The sequence below is a fragment of the Odocoileus virginianus genome, chromosome 14, assembly GCF_023699985.2.
Source record: "Odocoileus virginianus isolate 20LAN1187 ecotype Illinois chromosome 14, Ovbor_1.2, whole genome shotgun sequence".
In the NCBI taxonomy this organism is placed as follows: Eukaryota; Metazoa; Chordata; class Mammalia; order Artiodactyla; family Cervidae; genus Odocoileus; species Odocoileus virginianus.
In genome coordinates this window covers 53,394,109-53,413,024 of record NC_069687.1, presented here as the reverse complement: position 1 = coordinate 53,413,024, position 18,916 = coordinate 53,394,109, and the positions used below count along the sequence as shown (strand labels likewise).

Genomic DNA, 18,916 nt, shown 5'->3' with positions numbered 1-18,916 from the left:
CCTATTCTTGGCACAGAGCTACTAAAACTCTTGGAATGTCCTTAAAGAGCCATAAAGATGTCTTTTGTTAGGTTAATAATGTGATTTTGGGAAAACACCAGAGGATGGTGTTTTCCTGAGCCAGGAAAACACCTGGCTGCTACGAGAACCAACTCTGTGATTGGAGGGTTAGAACTTTCAATCCCACTTCTGACTTTCAGGGAGGGGAGAGGGGTTGGAGGTTGACTCAATTGCCAATGGCCAATGATTTAATCAATCATGCCTGTGTTTAGGAAGTTGCCAGAAAAACCAAAAAGGAAAGGGTTTGGAGAGCTTCTGAGACTGGGGAAGATGGCGCTCCTGAAGGGAGCATGGAATTTCTGCACCCTTTCCCCACACCTCGCCCACACTTCTGCCATCTGGCTGCTCCTGAGTTAATATCCTGTAATAAGTCAGTGAACTGGTAGGCAAAACATCCCTCTGAGTTCTATGCGCTGCTCTAGTGAACTAACTGAACCTATGGTGGGGCTCATTGGACCCTCCGATCTCTAGCTAGATGTACAGAAGCTCAGGTGACAGCTTGGGCTTGGGACTGGGCTCTAAAGTTGGGGGGGGGGAGATAGTTTTTTAGGACTACTGAACCCTTCACCTGTGGTATCTGATGCCATCTCCAGTAAGTGTCAGAAATCAGTTGAGCTGCAGGACACCCAACTAGTGTCTGATAATTGCTTGGTGATGTGGAAAGCGCCCCCACACATTGGAACTGGATAAAAAAAAAATCACAGTGGCAAGATATGTTAATTACTATTGTTAGTTTGTTTAGATAACACATGGATGGCAGAGCATTTCCTTTGGAAGTGTTCCTAAGTCTCTTCCACGATAAACTTTAAAATTTTTTAAATTTTGACTGGGTCTTTGTTGCTGCTGCGCGGGCTTTTCTCTGGTCGTGGCAGGCGGGGGCTGCTTTTCCTTGTGGTACACAGGCTTTTCTCATTGTCATGGCTTCTTCTGCTGTCGAGCAAAGGCTCGCGGGCGCATGGGCTCAGGAGTTGCCACTCTCGGTTCTAGAATCCAGGCTCTGTAGTTGTGACACGCAAGCTTAGTTGCTCTGCAGCAAGTGGGATCCTCCCTGAGCAGGGATAGAACCCGTGTCTCCTGCATTGGCAGGCGAATTCTTTACCACTGAGCCAGTGGGGAAGCCGGCTGTAAACTTTTTAAGGACAAGGGCCGAGTCTTCAGCCCTTTTGTGCTTGCCACGCACGGTGTAGCGCTCTCCACTGATGGGGCCAGAGCAGGAGGTGTCTGTTATCAGAGTGTTTCTCAGCTCCCCTCAGAACAAAACTGCTTTCACCTGATAATCTATTCTCAGCCTCTTATCTTCTCAAGGAAAGACAAATGTACATTCAGTGCCTTCTACTGCTTGTGTAAAAAACACTTGCTTTCATTTCTCAAGAAACAAGACCCAAGGTTATCGTGGGAAAAACACCCTCTGCCTCAAAAAGAAATGACAAGACTCACCTTGATTTTTCAATGGTAAAGGCATAGTTTCCCTGAGTTTGCTTAAAAGGTTTTTCATTTCTCGCATGTCTCTGTAAAATTGATAAAAAGAAAAAATAATCAGCTGTAAATTTGTGAAATGCAATCTCCAACCGTCTGTTCTATGACATAACTGAAGGACAAAGTCTGTGACTAAGTGTACCAGTTTGAGCCTCCAATAGGCAAATAATTGCATTTATTTTGCTTTTATGAGAAAAAACAAAAAAAGCTGAGTTGGGTTGGCTCTGAAGGAATGAGAACTACTCTGACAAACACTTTCACAGGGCATTCTGCTGGTAGGAGCCCTCCATCTCTGCCTTCAGTTGGAGCTGGCTGAGATGAGAGACGAGCCTCTGGTGATGAGGACAATACTTCCGTTTCCAAGGGCAGGTGAAGGACACGCCGCTAGGACACCAGAGGTACCCTGGGCGAGGCTGAGGCTGGTTGATCCTGTCTCTTCTGGTCCCAGTGCCGTCCTGGCTGCGTGCGTTCACTCCCCGTCGTCTCTCATTACTCAGATTGAAATTCAGAGTAAACAGGTGTTAAGCATTTCCAAGGGTCAACACATTAAATTGACTTGGAATATTTTTAAAAAGCCCTCCTGGTAATTTTAAAGTGCAGCCCAGTTTGAAATCCACAGATCTCTTAGGGCAAAGTGATAGGGAGAAGCAAGGAAGCCCTCTCCCATAACAGGTCCACTGTGCCTACTCCCCACTCACTCACATCTCCTTTGACTAAAATCTGGACTTTGAGGCTGCAATGAAGTACTGCCAATGCTGAGGGGTAGACTCTCCTATTATTATCCGCCATAGCTTGCTCTCTGACAAGCTTACAAGGCTTGATTAGTGCTTCTGCTCAAGATTTCTGAAAAGGAAAATGGCTTTGCTGATATACCCTGACCATGGCACGCTGGCAGGTTTTTCTTCCTGGGAATAGAGCAAAGCATTTTCTACTTTATAAATTAAGAGAAATCACTCCCTCATCATTTGTCTATAGTTCTATCAAATCATGCCAACCAGCTTTATTGTCTGAATTGTTGGATTTCCAAGCTTATACAAAGTCCAAGTTTTATTAATAGCACATAATTACCACATGCTTCAATTTTCTATAAACACAGAAATTTGGTAATTAGCTTTAGAATTATATTACAATCTGAAAGTAAAACCACAATGGCTATAAATGCCACTGTGTGTTACATTTCTAAAAATAAAAAAATAAAATGTTCATTATCTTGTCAATGACTCAACCCCACACACACACAGACCTCTCGGTGGAATTGCCTAGCGTTCATTCAGCTGCTCCATGTTGGCTCTGGGGACATCAGTAGCAAAGGACAAGAAAGCAGTGTGAAGGCCAATAAACAAGGGGCTTATGCCTCTGCCTCAAAGAATGGAATTTTTAGCATCAAGATGTGATTATGATTATATTATTATTGCTTCCTTTTCCCAAGTGAAATAGAATCACTGTAGAATCTCTTCCCAAGAAAGAAACTGTCTCTGGCCTTGAGCTACTGCTTGTAAAGACAAATGCATTAACACGCTTTGACCACTAAGGGCCGATCAGCTAAATCCCAGGAGAGGTAGAGAAGACAGCTCTTCAGAAAGCTGTCTGTGAACTAGATAGATGCCTCAGCTCCCGACTGGCCACTAAGTAGGCCATCCCATACACCTGAAATCTGAAGATCTCCTGGACGTATCTTTGCACGATTTTGAATTATTCTCCCTTAAACATGGAAATTTTGGGACCCAGCCCGTTGAATGAGCAGTGATGGGTATATAGATTCGACTTTCTTGCTTCCCAAGGAAGCACTCGGTTTTCATCTCCATGGAGACGCAAGGCTGATGGAGTGGGATGAGCAGAGGCTGGGAGCCCACGTCTCCTGGCAGTTCTGCTGCCATTCTGTAGATAGATTTGGACCCCTTACTGTCTCTCATCTCGGTTTACTGAGAGCTCTGTTTTCTGAATCTGAAAGAAAAATAATCTCAACTCTCTGTAGTGCCTAGGTATTAATTGGAGGAGGACTGGCAATCTATTTAGGGTAACTTCCCACTTACCTTTCAGTGTTCTCAATATCTGTGGAAACCTGCCAGGAATGTTGCTGAATATCTACAGGGGATGATGAGGAGTCCTCAAGAGCAGGTGTTTCAGCACACTCCTCAATTTTGCAATCCAGACTCTTGGTTCCCCCTCCAGGCTCCTTTCCTAAGGGAGTGGGTGTTGGTAAAGAGAAAGAGATAAGAAATCATAAATGCAAATTCTATACCCAAGGTATCATTGCAGACTTTGGCTATGCTTTGAGCTGAATGCTCCATTAACCCTAAAAACTTTTATTAACATTTATTTTATTATTATTATTTATTTCGGCTGTGCTGGGTCTCTGTTGCTACACATGGGTGTTCTCTAGTTGTGGCGGCAGGGGCTAGTCTTCGTTGCAGTGCGCAGGCTTCTCATTGTGGTGGCTTCAGTTTGCTGAGCATGGGCTCTAGGCTCGCTGGCTTCAGAAGCTGTGGTGCGCAGGCTTAGCTGCTCTGTGGCATGTGGAATCTTCCTGGAGCAGGGATTAAACCTGTGTCCCTTGCATTGGCAGGAGGATTTTTAACGGCTGGATCACCAGGGAAGCCCCTAAAAACTTTCTGAGTACTAAAGTGATTTGTGTGTGTGTGTATGAGTAGCATATTTTCACGACATTCTGGGACAGGTATCTTGAGGTCAATGCAAGCTGAAGTAAGGGCCCTGCTTTTGATGGAGCATCGGGGAGTGAAATCGGATTAGCTCGGGAGAAGGGGAGTTAGCCTGCGAAGTCGTGCTGCCGTTTGGTCCTCAGATGCAGGGCCAGAGGCAGGTGACACCCAGCAGGAGGAACAGGAGCTCCTGGTGTTCGCTCTGATTCTGACACCAGCTCTGTGGGCCTGAGGGAAGCAGCAGAGATTAAGGACCTGCCTTCCGTTTTGTTGGCTCTCCAACCTCCTCCAGTGTATCCTTCTGAGAGGAAGGAGCCCAGTCTCAGGATCCAGCCATACTCCATTGAGACCATCAGTGTCTCAACTGACGCACCACGCGCTGGGTAGCTGTCCATAGCAGTGCATTGCCAGTGCACTAAGACTTGTACTTACTGTGACTGATCTTAAGGGAGTAAATCAAATGCTTTCTGGAAACAAATCTCCAAATTGGTTAAGCCATAAATCCCTATGAAATTACATGGGAGGTATAGTCTGTGGCCCAGGTGTCCTCTGTTAATGTTTTTTATTCTGCCTTGAACATCTAGGTATCTGCAAGGAGATATCTTGTTATGGGAAGGGCCTGTGAGGTTCAAGAACAGGATTTGAAACCTGGCCTTTTCAGTTGTTCACTTATTCATTCATTCACTTGCAAATGTTTCTTGAGTGTGCGCTAAGTATCAGGTACTGGGCTTGATGCTAGAGATATAGAAGTGAGAGAAAGACATAGTCTTTGCCTCATGGAGCTTAAAGTGCTGGAGATAGACAATTTAAAAAATTTACAAATAATTACAAAGCTGTTGTATAATATGATCTAATCTGGTAAAAAGTGGATAGCAATATTGTTTCACTCTTTCAATGAGTTTTATTTGTAATATGTAACTACAGCTCGACAGCTCTAGTTGTCAAGAAATCATTACAGCCTATATCATTGAATGTTCATGAGATAGCAGCATCACCTGGTTACCTCTTAGCTCAGTTTCCTCAATCATCATATAATTGTTTGTGCATGTTAAAAAAAAAAATAAAAACACTTAAGAAAAAGCAGATTGTTATGGTAAAATCTAATGGGAATCTTTTCCCTTGGGTTCCTGATTTGAAGGGGTCTAGCAAAAATTCTATCCCTGTCATTTCTAACCCATTAGGTAGCAACACAAGGAGAAAGAGGCAAGCAATTAACTGGTAATTAACTGTGTACCATTCATCAGCCTACAGTAGAAATGGACCTCTGCATATTCAGCCAAAGCACAAACACAAGTTTACTGGTGAAATTTTTGATCCTTTTCTGTATACTTTATGCACACTGATCCTGGGTGATGGAATCGCTTTTCCAGTCTTATGGTATTTCTGTTGATAGAGATTAATTAAGTACATAATTTAGCATATTACCATTTCCCAGTTGTAAGGCATTGACTTCTTAGCATTTGCCCTCATCTCCTGGTAGAATGCTCAAGTGCAGTCCATGTGGCACCCACCTCTGAGCATTCAGCCTTGGGATATGAGTCTGAGCAGTGGTGGCTAAGACTTGAGTGAGAGACAAAATAGGGTGTGTCCCCCCCAAGCAGCCCAAAGCTCTAAAGGTGAGGCCCATCTGAAAGCACGCACGGCTCCTGTCCTGCTCCTTTGGTGCTGAAATGCTGTGGAGAATGGAGTATGTTTGAGCAGCAAATTGGAGACCCAGAAGAGTCACACAAATTCTCTGCTTTATGGGCTCTGCTTGGCGTGGGACCACTGTAGCCCTTGTCCTGTGGTCAGGACTAGAGAGCCCAAAGCTTTCATTCATGGGAGCAGGGGAGAACTCAAGGTGGCGTGATGTTCTGGCTTAAATTCCCCCCCTGCCTCCTTCATATATTCACCTCTTACACATGAAGGCTTACATGGACTCCAGTCCACAGTCACTTCGTTTACTCTTACTGCCTGTGCTAATTCTACTTACATAAGGCAATACATTCTATAACTTTTTCAAAGGAACATAGCTACTCATGTATTCCTGAAACATGCCTATGAGCTTGCAATGCCAGTATACCCCCTTTTCCCTCATTTTCAGAGCCTAGATCTAACTCTGATAATGCAGATAAACAAGAATGGAAAACCTGGATGTTGGACCTGCAGTTTGGTGCTTTCTGTCAGCTCACAAAAGCTCTGCAGAATTTCGATCATACTATATCTTCTCCGGCTGGCATATCATAAAAGACAGGAGACTGGAGTGGTTTTCAGTTTTAGAACATGTATTCAGAACAAAACTACTCTTATTTACTGAGAGCACTGACTTGACACTGGGCCTCTTTCCCACTACAGTCCCTATGTATTGCCTTCATAGAACTTACCAGTGTTGGAAACTGTGTATTTGCTAACTAGTTTATTATTTGCTTGCTCCAACCCTACTCTAATCACTCATCTCCAAACTGGATATGTAAAGTCTGTAAGGTCAGGAATTTATCTGTTTTCTTCAGTTCTGTAAGTCTAGTACCAAGGATGAAGTCTTACACACTGGACAATTTCAATAGATGTATGGCATTAAAAAGTAATTATATATGTTATACAACTTTCTTTGCCATGTTATCATGGTTAGAGATACTTTCATATTAGTACATTCTGATTTATTTCATGCTTTCTAATGGATGCATAGTATTCCCCAGCAAGGAATTGACATCGTAATTCTTCCCTTTCTTTACCATATGCTAGTATTTGTATAGGACAGATCCTTTAATACAGAAAACTGGGACAAAGTACATGTATTCACATTTTGTACTTTAATGAATATTGCCAAACTGGCCTCCGGAAAGGCTATGCTAATTTTTTTGGGGGGGCGGGTGTTGGGTCTTTGCTGTGGTGTGCAGGTTTTCTTGTTGTGGAGGATGGGCTTTGTTGCCCCACAGCATGAGGAATCTTAGTTTCCCAGCCAGGGTTTGAACCTGCGTCCCCTAAATTGGAAGGCAGAGTCTTTACCATGGACTACCAGGGAAGTCGCAGGCTATGCTAATTTACTTCCACCAACTCTGAATGAGAGAATCCATTTCCATATACTTTTGCCAGAACTTTTAATTATCAGTATTTAATTTTTGCTTATTTGATGGGGGAAAATAGAATCTTTCACTAAAGTTCTTTTCCCCTCTCTTTTATTACTACTGAGATTAAATTTGGATCATTGAAAAAGCACAGAGTTCCAGAAAAATATCAACTTTTGCTTTATTGACGATGCCAAAGCCTTTGACTGTGTGGACCACAACAAACTCTGGAAAATTCTTAAAGAGATGGGAATTCCAGACCATCTGACCTGCCTCTTGAGAAACCTGTATGCAGGTCAGGAAGCAACAGTTAGAACTGGACATGGAACAACAGACTGGTTCCAAATAGGAAAAGGAGTATGTCAAGGCTGTATGTTGTCACCCTGCTTATTTAACTTAAATGCAGAGTACATCATGAGAAACGCTGGGCTGGATGAAGCACAAGCTGGAATCAAGATTGCCGGGAGAAATATCAGTAACCTCAGATATGCAGATGACACCACCCTTATGGCAGAAAGTGAAGAAGAACTAAAGAGCCTGTTGATGAAAGTGCAAGAGGAAAGTGAAAAAGTTGGCTTAAAACTCAACCTTCAAAAAACTAAGATCAAGGCATCTGTTCCCATCACTTCATGGCAAATCGATGGGGAACCAGTGGCAGGCTTACTTTTCTTGGGCTCCAAAATCACTGCAGATGGTTACCACAGCCATGAAATTAAAAGACACTTCTTGGAAGGAAAGTTATGACCAACCTAGGCAGCATATTTAAAAGCAGAGACATTACTTTGCCAACAAAGGTCTGTCTAGTCAAGGCTATGGTTTTTCCAGTAGTCATGTATGGATGTGACAGCTGGACCATAAAGAAAGCTGAGCGCAGAAGAATTGATGCTTTTGAACTGTGGTGTTGGAGAAGACTCTTGAGGGTTCCATGGACAGCAAGGAGATCCAACCAGTCCATCCTAAAGGAAATCAGTCCTGAATGTTCATTGGAAGGACTGATGCTGAAGCTGAAACTCCAGTACTTTGGCCACTTGATGTGAAGAACTCATTTGAAAAGACCCTGATGCTGGGAAAGATTGAAGGCAGGAGGAGAAGGGGATGACAGAGGATGAGATGGTTGGATGGCGCCACTGACTCAATGGACATGATTTTGAGTAAACTCTGGGAGTTGGCGATGGACAGGGAGGCCTGGTGTGCTGCAGTCCATGGAGCTTCAAAGAGTTGGACACAACTGAGCAACTGAACTGAACTGAGATTAAACTTAATATTTTTTGTAAGTTAATTGGCTACCTGTATTCATTCCTTCCTTACATTTTCTGTTCATATCACTTGGGCTGTCTTGCTGATTTGAAAGAGTTCTCTCTCCATGATAGATAATGATAATTTCCACTGCAAGTGAAACTATAAATTATTAGCATCTGAAATTTGGAACTTCAGCAAAAGATGACTCATTGATTACTTTTTCAGTACTGTCTTGGTTTCATGGTTTATTAAAAGATTTTGCTTTTCTTGAGTCTGGTAATTTATTTGTCCTAGAAAATCATCTACTAATTACATTTTTAATAGTATAGTTTTCTATTGTAACTGTTTCTAATTTCTACTGCTGCATATTGCTGGCTGACAATTTCTTTATATACCACTGCTTCTTGGACTTCATATCTTCCTTTTTCCTGGATTCATTTTAATTTTTCTGGAATATATCTTTGACTATTTCAGAGGAGATCTCTGAATACAAAATTTCTTAGTCTTCATATTACTGAAAATACTTTTTGCTTCTCTCTCTGTACTCGCACTTAAATTCTAATTGGCTGGATATAAAAATCTATGTTCTAAGTTTCTTTCAGAACTTGGCTGATATTATTGTCTTTCTTCTATATATATATATATATATATATATATATATCCAAGGATGCTATGTATGTAGACTGTTTATGGCCCTCTGAAAATTTTTTTATCTTTAAACAATTGAGTTATGAAATGGTTCCTAAATATGTTTAGATATGAGTACTTTATACATTACTCCTTTTTTGGCATTTGACTTGCGTTTGCAGTCTATTTTCTCCAATTATTTTATATTGAAAAACTTCAAATCTATAGCAAATTTCAAGAATAATTCAATGAACATTCAAATATTCTTGTTTCACCAATTGTTAATATTTAGACCTAGTTTTCTTTTTTAACTTATTTTTTAATTGGAGGAAAATTGCTTTGCAGTGTTGTTGGTTTAGCCACATTTTTCTTTTGTCTCTCTCCTTCTTTCTCTGTATATACATATATATGCACATATATAGATTTCACATATAAGATTATGTATATAATTTGTATATATGTACAATGTTTATAATTTTTGACAGGCCATGTAAAAGTTACAGACATTAATGATATTTCATCCCAAATACTTCAACATATATCTCCTCAAGAACATTTTCCTATATAGTCTTAAAACCATTATCACATGAAAAACTTTATTTAACTTTAATTAAATCCATGATTCAATTCAATTTGATGCAATACTATTATTTAATAGATGGGCTTCTCTGGTGGCTCAGATGGTAAAGAATCTGCTAGCAATGCAGGAGATCCCAGTTGGATCCCTGGGTCAGGAAGACCCCCTGGAGAAGGAAATGGCAACCCACTCTACTATTCTTGCCTGGAAAATTCCATGGACAGAGGAGCCTGGCAGCCTACAGCCCATGGGGTTGTAAAGAGTTGGACACAATGAACAACAAACATTTTCACTTTATTATTTAATATATCTATATCCAAATTTTCCAGTTTTCCAAATATTCCACAATATCCAGTTTTTCCAGTAATGTCACTTTTAGCTTTCTTTTTACATTGAGGGATTCAATTAAGGCCTGTGCACCACATTTATATGTCATGTTTCTTTATTCTCTTTTAATCTAGAATAGACTCCTGGTCTTTTCTCATCCTTCATGACGTTGATAGTTTTGAACAGAGTCCAGGCCAGTTGTTTTAAAGAATGTCTTTAAATAAAGAATTGTCTTGATTGTTTACACAAGTCTAGATTCAGAGTAAACATTTTTAGCAAGAATATTATAGAAGTAATACTGTGTCCTTTTCAGTGCATTGCATTAGAAAGCACACAAGTGTTTCTTCCATTATTAATGAGGTTACTTAAGTACTGATAGCGTGGTTAAGGTGATTTCTTCCAGCATTTATAGGTGGAGGAATCCTTTTCCCTTTGTAATTATTAAGTAATATGTGGAGTGATTTATTGAGATGTTACAGCCTTTTCAATGTAAATATTTCTTCCGTTGGGTTTGGGAAAAGCTTTTCTATTTTTGTTGATTATATTTTCTCAGTTCTATCAGAATTCCTATTTCACGTTAGAGTCTCTGGATCGTATTTATCCCCTATATTCTATATTCAGTGTGGGGACTGTGTTCTGGGAGAGTAACTTGACTTGACCTTTCAGGTCCCTGTTTTATGGGTTTCTGTTTTGGCTGCACTGCAAAGCCTGTGGGATTGAGTTCCCTGACCAGGGACCGAACCAGCACTCCCTGCATTGGAAGCCCAGAGTCTTAACCACGAGTCCCTATTTTAAGCTCTCAGTATTTCCATTATAATAATTGTTAAGAACTGTGAAGGGTCTGAATTTCCTCTATGTGTGTTAATCTGCCACAATCTCATGGGTACTGGAAAGAGACACAAGACTCCTAGGTTAAAGACAAAGACAACTTCGTACACAAAGCAGGACTAGAGTAGCAGCATTTGTGTTAATTTCTTGAGGCACCGGAAGGGCCAGATCGTACTCCACACACACAGGAGATGAGAGCCCTGAGCTTAAGGATCCAAAGTCTTCTATAAGCATGTCTGCGCTTTGCTTCGTAGGGAAATATTTTCATTATACTGAATTGTAAGCATGCCTTGCTCTGGAGGGAGACACAGTCTCTCTTTTTCAAGACATTTACTAAATAAACATCGTTGAAAAGATAGTGTAAAACAAAGGCAGTCAGTGTCTCACTTTGTAAGATATGCAGACATGCAAGAGACTGAAAAACTGTCTCCCAACACTAATTAAACCATCTACTGAAATTTTATTTGATAGATAACACTTTCATTTCCAACAAAACTGACAGATTCCTTACTGCTGTAATGACTGTTTCTGAGGTGTGACAGACCTAAAATATATCTCTCTGAGACTATTGATTACATTTATATTTTAAATTCTTCATCTGTTTCTACTTAAAATCTGTTCATCAAGCATTAGCTGTTTGCATATTGCCATTTGGTACATCCCTTTCAGGGTGCTGGTTTTCCTGTTTGCCTATCATTCTGATGAGCATCTTTCTTCTGGTGACTGGAAAAGGAGCAGGTGTTTGGCTGGACAATGCATGTCTACAGCTTGTCTTCTGGGTGCTTCTCGTCTCCACTGATAAGCTGACCTGGGTACACATCCTATTTCTTGGGTCCCATGTTTGCTTTGAGTTTCTTGTTTACAAGTTCTACTCCGAAGAGATAGCTGGAATGCTTTAGTCTGAGAAAAAACACTGCAGTCTTCTGCTCCCTTTCCTGTTCTGCAGCTGCCCTCATGGAGGATTTGTTATTTCACCCTCTGTTCTGCTTTGCCGCCCAGTCCTGACACTCACAGCAGGTGTTCTGGGCAAGCAATGCCTATCTCAGTTACTCAGTGTGGGGTAGTCCAGCTCTTGCTGAAAGAATTTCGAACATTCATTTCCCTGAAAGCGTTTCCAGAAACCCTTCCTGTGATTTGCATTTGTTGACTCTTAGGTTGAAGTATCTCTAGAATCGATTTTATTTTTGTAGTATTTTTCTCCTGCATGAATTTCTTTTGTTTCTCTTTGAGTTTCTTATCGGCTCTGGCTTCCTTTCTTCATTTATATCCACCAATCCAATCTCCATTGCTTTTGAGCTTTGAGAAATTCCTCAATTTCTGGCTTGTTGAAATCATCCTTCCTCGTTTTTCAGGGCCATGGGAGACTATTTTGTGTTTGCCGACCTCTATTTTTTTTTTTTTTCTTTTCTTCCTTTTTTTTTCCCTGTGTGACAGAGTTTTGGCAAATGAATTCTGAGTAAGAATGATGTATGCGTCTTCCAGATGAGCTTCTAAAAATCCTCCTATAAGAACCCTTATGCTTTCTTTTCTCCCCTGACTATTGGATGGATGTGGGGAGTGGAAAGAACGAAAGGGCCCAGCTCACCCCAGTTCTGGGGTTGGACTCTGACACGGGTGAAGAGTGAACTCTTTTTGTTCTAATCCATTGAGATTTGGTGTTGTTTCATGCAGTTGGTACCCTACCCTGACAAATAAAAGAACCAATATGGATTTATTCTTTCCATTATATCTTCCCTCTCTTTCAACAGCAGCATGAAAGCAAATTCCTTTTGCTTATTCAATAATTACTAACTGAAAGTAATGGTGAACACGCTCAAGGTGATCAATTCTAGAGAGGACAACAGACAACAAATCAGATGTCTACCCCTCAATTTAACATGTGCCTGGGGGACACATTGGGTGGGCATCAGTCCAGCCATGGAGAGCCAGGGAAAGCTCTCTGCAGGGAAGTCCCATCTAAGCTTCAACTCAAAGAAAGTGCAGGGGTAGACTATGTGAAGAGGTGGCTGTGGGACAGGGTAGGGTGGGCAATATGTTATAGGCAGAGGGGCAACTGGAAACAACTTCCAAATTCAGGTTCCTCAAAGCAGTTCAAGATTCCTTGAATGTGGCCAGCAGGGTTTGGGGGGCAGGTGGGGTGGGGTGACTGGTTAGAGATGAGGTTGGAGAGGCTAGATGTTCTTTTGAGCCCCATCAGAAAGTCAGCAGGGAGTGCCCCACATATCCAGACAGTGGAAGATCTGAGTTCTGCATCCCCAGCTTCCCCTCTTTGACCAGCGATCCTCAGAAGGAGCACCTCAGATGGTGTCTGCGCTGCTCTCAGGAAAAGGGTCAGGCTGCTTCCAGACAGTAACTTCAAGTCAAAGTTTTATTTTGCCCGAGTCACTGTGCATTTAAAATCATTTTTTTTTTATGAAACAAAAAACTCTGTCCCCTGAAAAATCAATTTCAGGCCTCAGTGAACAAGTATTTTCTCAGGGAGAAGATGGAGGGAGGGGAGAAGGAGAGCCTTTAGAGCACCTTAAAATCACACTAAGCTGGCTTCACCCTGTCGAGAACCAAGACATCAAAAAGTTGGCCACGTTCCTCAGGGCTGTGCAAAGCTTTGGCCTTCAGCTCCTCTGGGATTTCCATGTATTTTTAGCCTGTTTATGGATACTATAACAGGCATGTTTGAGAAAAAGTTAAAGGAAACCACCCATGAAGCACATACCAGTTTGGAGGGCTGGTTATTCTTATATTCGTGAGAAATGGTCAGTTGTTGAGGAGGAACAAAAACACATCTGATTGTGGGGCAGCCTCAAAAGTCCCACAGAGCTCCGTCCACCTCCAAATCCTAGGACTTCACTAGCCCCAGAAGACTGGGCTGGGGTCTTTTATTTAGAGTGGCGGCCCCTTTATCGCCCTCCACTCTAGAGACCTCTTTCTTACTCCTGATCTCACTTCTCCCATTCTCTGTCTTCTCTGACCATTTTCCTCTCTTCCCTCCCCTCCACTCCTTCTTGCTGCCACTCTGTCTTCAGCCTAAGAGTGACAGCAGAAAGCACTGCCATAGCGTCCCCTTGGAGGCCCTGAGTTTGGCCTCTGATGTCCACTGCAGTCAACTTTATTCATTTGTGTGAATTTCCCTAGGAATCAAAACAAACTAATCTTCTCTGAGCAAATATTATATCACTGCACTATCATTTCCTTGATGGCAGGGGCAAATTCCTCATGTCCTCTGTGCTCCAGACACATTATCTGCTATGATACTATATCTAGGGAAGGCTCCCGGGATGGTTTTTGTGCTGTGAGCAACTAAATGAACACAGCTTACAGGAGATGTGTGGAAGCTTATCCACATGGTTACGCTTGTTCTCATGCATTTTCATAACTGGTAGAAGCTTTGTAACTCCATGCACTGTGAAAAGGAGTGGGGAAATGTAGGCTGTTAAGTAATTCACTTTTATCCTTGCATTTCTGAAAAGCATGTAATTTAAATAAAAATACGTTATATTAATTCAGTTAGTTGTTTACCTGTATTGAAAAACAGTTTCAAAGGCTCTTCTACATTGTGGTGAGATATTCATAGTGCCATAAAACATATAGTGGAAAAATAATACTTATACCATAAACAGAGCTCTTTTCTTGCCCATATGCTGGGAAATGAACATTTTCCAATTTAGAGAAGAGACAGAGCTATCTCCCTCTTCCCAGCCCCTCCCACTGCCCTATGTCCTCTATACTCCTTATGACACTATAGTCCTATCACTGCCCCCAGAGTAGTAGTCATCTTGGTGGTTCTCCTAACTGCATGGAGGAAGCAGAATAGCAGGACACTGGAGACAACAGAAGCATGTTTGAGGGAGGTCCCTGTGAGGCTTTCATTGCTCCATTTCCAGCCTCTAAGGTAGAGCAGAACAATGTATAGGAGGTATCAACTATGTAGTTAATTAACCTCAACTTTCCCAGAATGGGTGTCATAGCTAAAATCATGCTCCCTTTGTATCACATGAAAGCTTCATTTTATTTTCCTAAATATAAGCATTTCCTAGGCAGAATTAAACTTCTTTACCCAAATCAAAATATTTTGTAAATCATTAAGTGATTGATGGAGTTCACTTTCCCTCCCATCTTAGAAGTAACTCTCTGAACTTCTTTTGGTAAGAAATAAAATGCACAATGAATTTTAGCAATTCATTAAACATGGTGTCTTGAAATATGCACACCAATCATTAAGTCAGATCTGAGAATAAATTCAGCTCATGGTGCTAGTCTAGTATTTTTCGTTTCTCCATTTGATATGTTCTCTTGCCTTTCTCCAAGGTAGATTAGTGGGCAATGGTTTGGTGTGGTAAAACAGTCACAAACTTTGTGAAGGGGATGAATGTGTTAGGTGACCCCGGACAAGTTACTTCTTTGAGACTCAGCTTCTCCATCTGTAAAATGGGGAAAACAATGTTTGAGTATGAAGTAAGATGGCATGGATAAAGCACCTGGCAAGTAGAAGGTACACAACAACTGGAAGTTGTGATCATTGTTATTTTCCTAGTCCTCAGCTGACATCTACTTTGACTAAAGGTGATGAATATGGTGCCCTGCTCCCTGTTTGGTATTTAAGACAAGGAGACAGAATAAGAGATGGTGTTAGACTGCCCTTAGATTCCAGAAGTTGTTTATATTTATGTTCTTCAAATAGCACAAACTTGTTCTGGTCTTGGGTCCTTTGCATTAGATACAAATGTTTATGAAGTTGTGTTCTTCTTGTCATTAAATCTCAGATTAAATTCTGTCTCCTCAGAGAGTTTTGACCACCCCTTCTAAAGTAGTCACCCACAGTCACGGTCATGTTCTATTACATTACCTACTCTATTTTAATTATTGACATTGTAATTATTAGTGTTTGGGATTTTTAGAACTTTCACCCCTGCCTATTTCTCTGCACGAGACTATATACTCAATAAGAACACAGATCTATCTCTGTAGTCCTGATAATTTCAGTCTCCCAGTACCTTGCATATGATAGGTGCTCAATAAATATTTGTTCAAAGGACAAATGCATGTGTCCACCATAATTTGAATCATAATCTATTTTAAGATTTATCCTGCTTCATTTCTTCTAACCTAATGTTCTATTTTAGTATCAATTGCCTCATTACATTGGAAAGTAAGGCTTGTGGCTCTATTCTATTTCTGTCTTTATGTTGCTTGTTTCTTTTAGTGGTGTGGGTCATTTTCTTTACATTCCTTAATAGGAGATGGAATACCCAGGAGTCTTTATTGCTCATATGCTATTCTTTGTCTTGAGCTTACCCTGTTTTTGCTGGATGGATGGCTGTTCATTAATTTCTTATTAGAGCACCTTGATCTCTCAACTCCCACTGGATTTTGAATGAAGAATTTTTAACTGTCAACATTTCTCTCTCCTTTTCCTTTTTGTGGTTACATTTCCTCTGCATTTTTTCTATCTGTATATATCCTAGTGGCATAATACAGGAGAAGAATCTATCTTATCTCAGATCTTAGGAGGAGGAAGGGAGGGTGGTATACCTCAAACGACCTGGGGAAAATCTGACTGTAAGCGATGGCAGAGGGTTGGAGCAGAGTCAGAGAAAGTGTTTGACAGAGTGAGGAGAAATGAGCGTAAAAACGGAAAGAGCAAGTTCACATGTGAAGGGAGCTTCCACTGGAGTGTTCTCTCATCTCTGCTTCTTCTAGAATGGGAATGTTGTGAAAACTGACTGACTGGGAGTAGAATGGGGCAGAGGAAAGCTGTGGGCAAAACAGCAGAATTATTGAATTCTCTTAGAAACCTGGCTTCACTTTCTGCCACTGGAGTGAATGAATCCTGAGGTCTCATTTTATCTGGTGTCAGGAAACAGGCGTTAATGGTCAATGTGATACATGGATTCAGTTGTGGGAAAAGATTTCCTACCTAATTAACTGTGAAGAAGTGAGAGCAATTATTTTTCACTATAAACATAGAAATTAGACTTTGTCAAATAATAGTGGAACCTACAACTTAAAACGGTTAGAATATGAGGCTACACAATGCCTAAAATGATTCCTATCTGTCATATTCTCATAACAGTTTTTCAGAACCACACTTGTATAGCATAATCTAATAGCCTTTATTAAATATGTATTTTTACCTCATATTTCTGTAATTTACTTTAATTTTGCTGGCCATGAAATAGGACAATCACCTTAGTACTGTTTTTCTTCATTTTTGGCAATAGTGGGATCTTATAAGTATAAAAGATTTCCAACTAGATTGTACCAATCAGACATGAGACAGCAAAAATTGAGAAACATGAGGTATGCAGAAAGCATGAAGAGCCACTGAATATATTGTTAATGAAGGATATTTATAATTTGCTTAATAGAGAGAGAAGGACAATCTTCATTATTAAATTCAAGCTCCCTGCAGAAGCTTTTAAATGATTTGAGGCTGTTTTTCTCAGAAACAAACTGTACTCCTCACCCCTGCAGTAACCTTGTGTGCCCTTTTCCTCCAAAGAGTAAACACATGACTACTCAATACAAAATACAATAGTAAAACTAAATGTGATATACAATCCTTTCTGGACTTCTGGTAGCAATCAGGGAGGTAATTAGAAATAAAAGTAAATTAAAAGTACAGATAACTGCAAAATAATTTGGCTTCAGAATCTAATCACAACAAAAAATTGACCACAGACTCTCACATAGAGCCAAAATAATGGCTCAATTGCAATTTCTTCCCCCCGTCCTTGATGAAATAGAATAAATAAGAGAAGTGGCCAACCTGTAATAAGAAATTAGTGGAAAGAAGAAATTAGCTAACCTAAACGTTACCAAAATACAAATTTTTACTATAGTATTAGAAGAAACATACCAGAAAGAGATTCTAAACAGAGAGATTGAATGTTATAGACTAGAAGGGCAATCACCATTCCCCTAAGATTTTGAGGACTACACTCATCCCTCAGTATCTGTATGTGTGTGTGATGGAGTTGGGGTGGTTGGTTTTAGAACATACCCTGAACCCCAAAATCCATGGATGCTCAAGTCCCATAGTCAGTCATCTGTATCTGTGGTTCCACATCCATGGATTCAAACGGCCACAGATTGTAAGCATAGTGCATGATCTACCATTGTTTGAATTCAGAAGGGTCAAATGTATTTTATTTCAGGAAGGGACTTTGTGAGATCGCCTAGACCCTTCCCAGCCCAAGGCCACACTAGAGCTATCACTGGATAAAGAGTGTATTTTCTGGCATCTTAAATCTTGGTAGACAAATTTCTTTCTAGCGTTGATAAAGAAGAAAGCATACAACATGTATGTACTTAGATGAGTAAGAATAGCTAGGTAAGAGTTTGGAAGTTTCAATTTTTATACAAACAATGGGGTTATTTCCTTTTGTTTCAAAGGGTAGCTAAATGGTTATCCATCTTCACTATGTTTCAGAATCACCTGGAGTGCCCCCAGATTCTGATTCAGTGGGTCCTGGACAGGATCTGTGCATCTCCATGTTTATGCAGCATCCTGGATAATTTTGTAAGTAGTACATTCTAAGTAGTACTAAGGATTTACATTCTATGTAGTACTTTAGGAGAATAAAATAGAAATCCAAATGGAGACTTAATCCTACAAAGAGGAGAAGTCAAAAGTGCTCTTAGGTATACTCTTTTAAGAGTTTTACTTAGATGGTAAGATGCTAGAGCAGGGAGCAAGGGCTTATATTTTTAAAGGAAGAGACAGAGAAGGGCATCAATCAGAGACTGACAGTGAAGACAGGAGGCAGTGCAGGTCAGATGAAATGATCAGTTAAGAATCTATGTGCTTTTTATTATCATGGAAGAAATAAAAAAGGAAATCAAAATATACATAGAAACAAATGAAAATAAGACAACCCAAAACCTATGGGATTCAGTAAAAGCAGTGCTACACTGCTTAGCACTTAGCAATGTAAGCTTACCTCAAGAAACAAGAGAAAAATCAAATAAATAACCTAACTTTACACATAAAGCATCTGGAAAAAGGAAATGAAGAACCCCAATGTTAGTAGAAGGAAAGAAACAATAAAAATCAGAGCAGAAAAAAGTGAAAAAGAAAC

The 18,916-nt window shown here is 40.5% G+C and overlaps 1 protein-coding gene across 3 annotated transcripts in view; it reads right to left on the bottom strand.

Moving 5' to 3' along the window:
- Positions 1-18,916, bottom strand: part of RGS7BP (regulator of G protein signaling 7 binding protein) — a 105,047-nt gene that overhangs the window by 15,227 nt on the left and 70,904 nt on the right. For 2 of the 3 annotated variants that reach the window (XM_020897935.2, XM_070476745.1), the window contains exons 4-5: positions 3,570-3,717; positions 1,498-1,568 (exon numbers count right to left, since the gene is read on the bottom strand). In XM_020897935.2, the coding sequence (XP_020753594.1) occupies positions 1,498-1,568; positions 3,570-3,717 (219 nt within the window). Of the gene's footprint in view, positions 1-1,493; positions 1,569-3,569; positions 3,718-18,916 lie in introns of those variants that run through there. The other variant, XM_070476746.1, reaches the window with a different exon arrangement.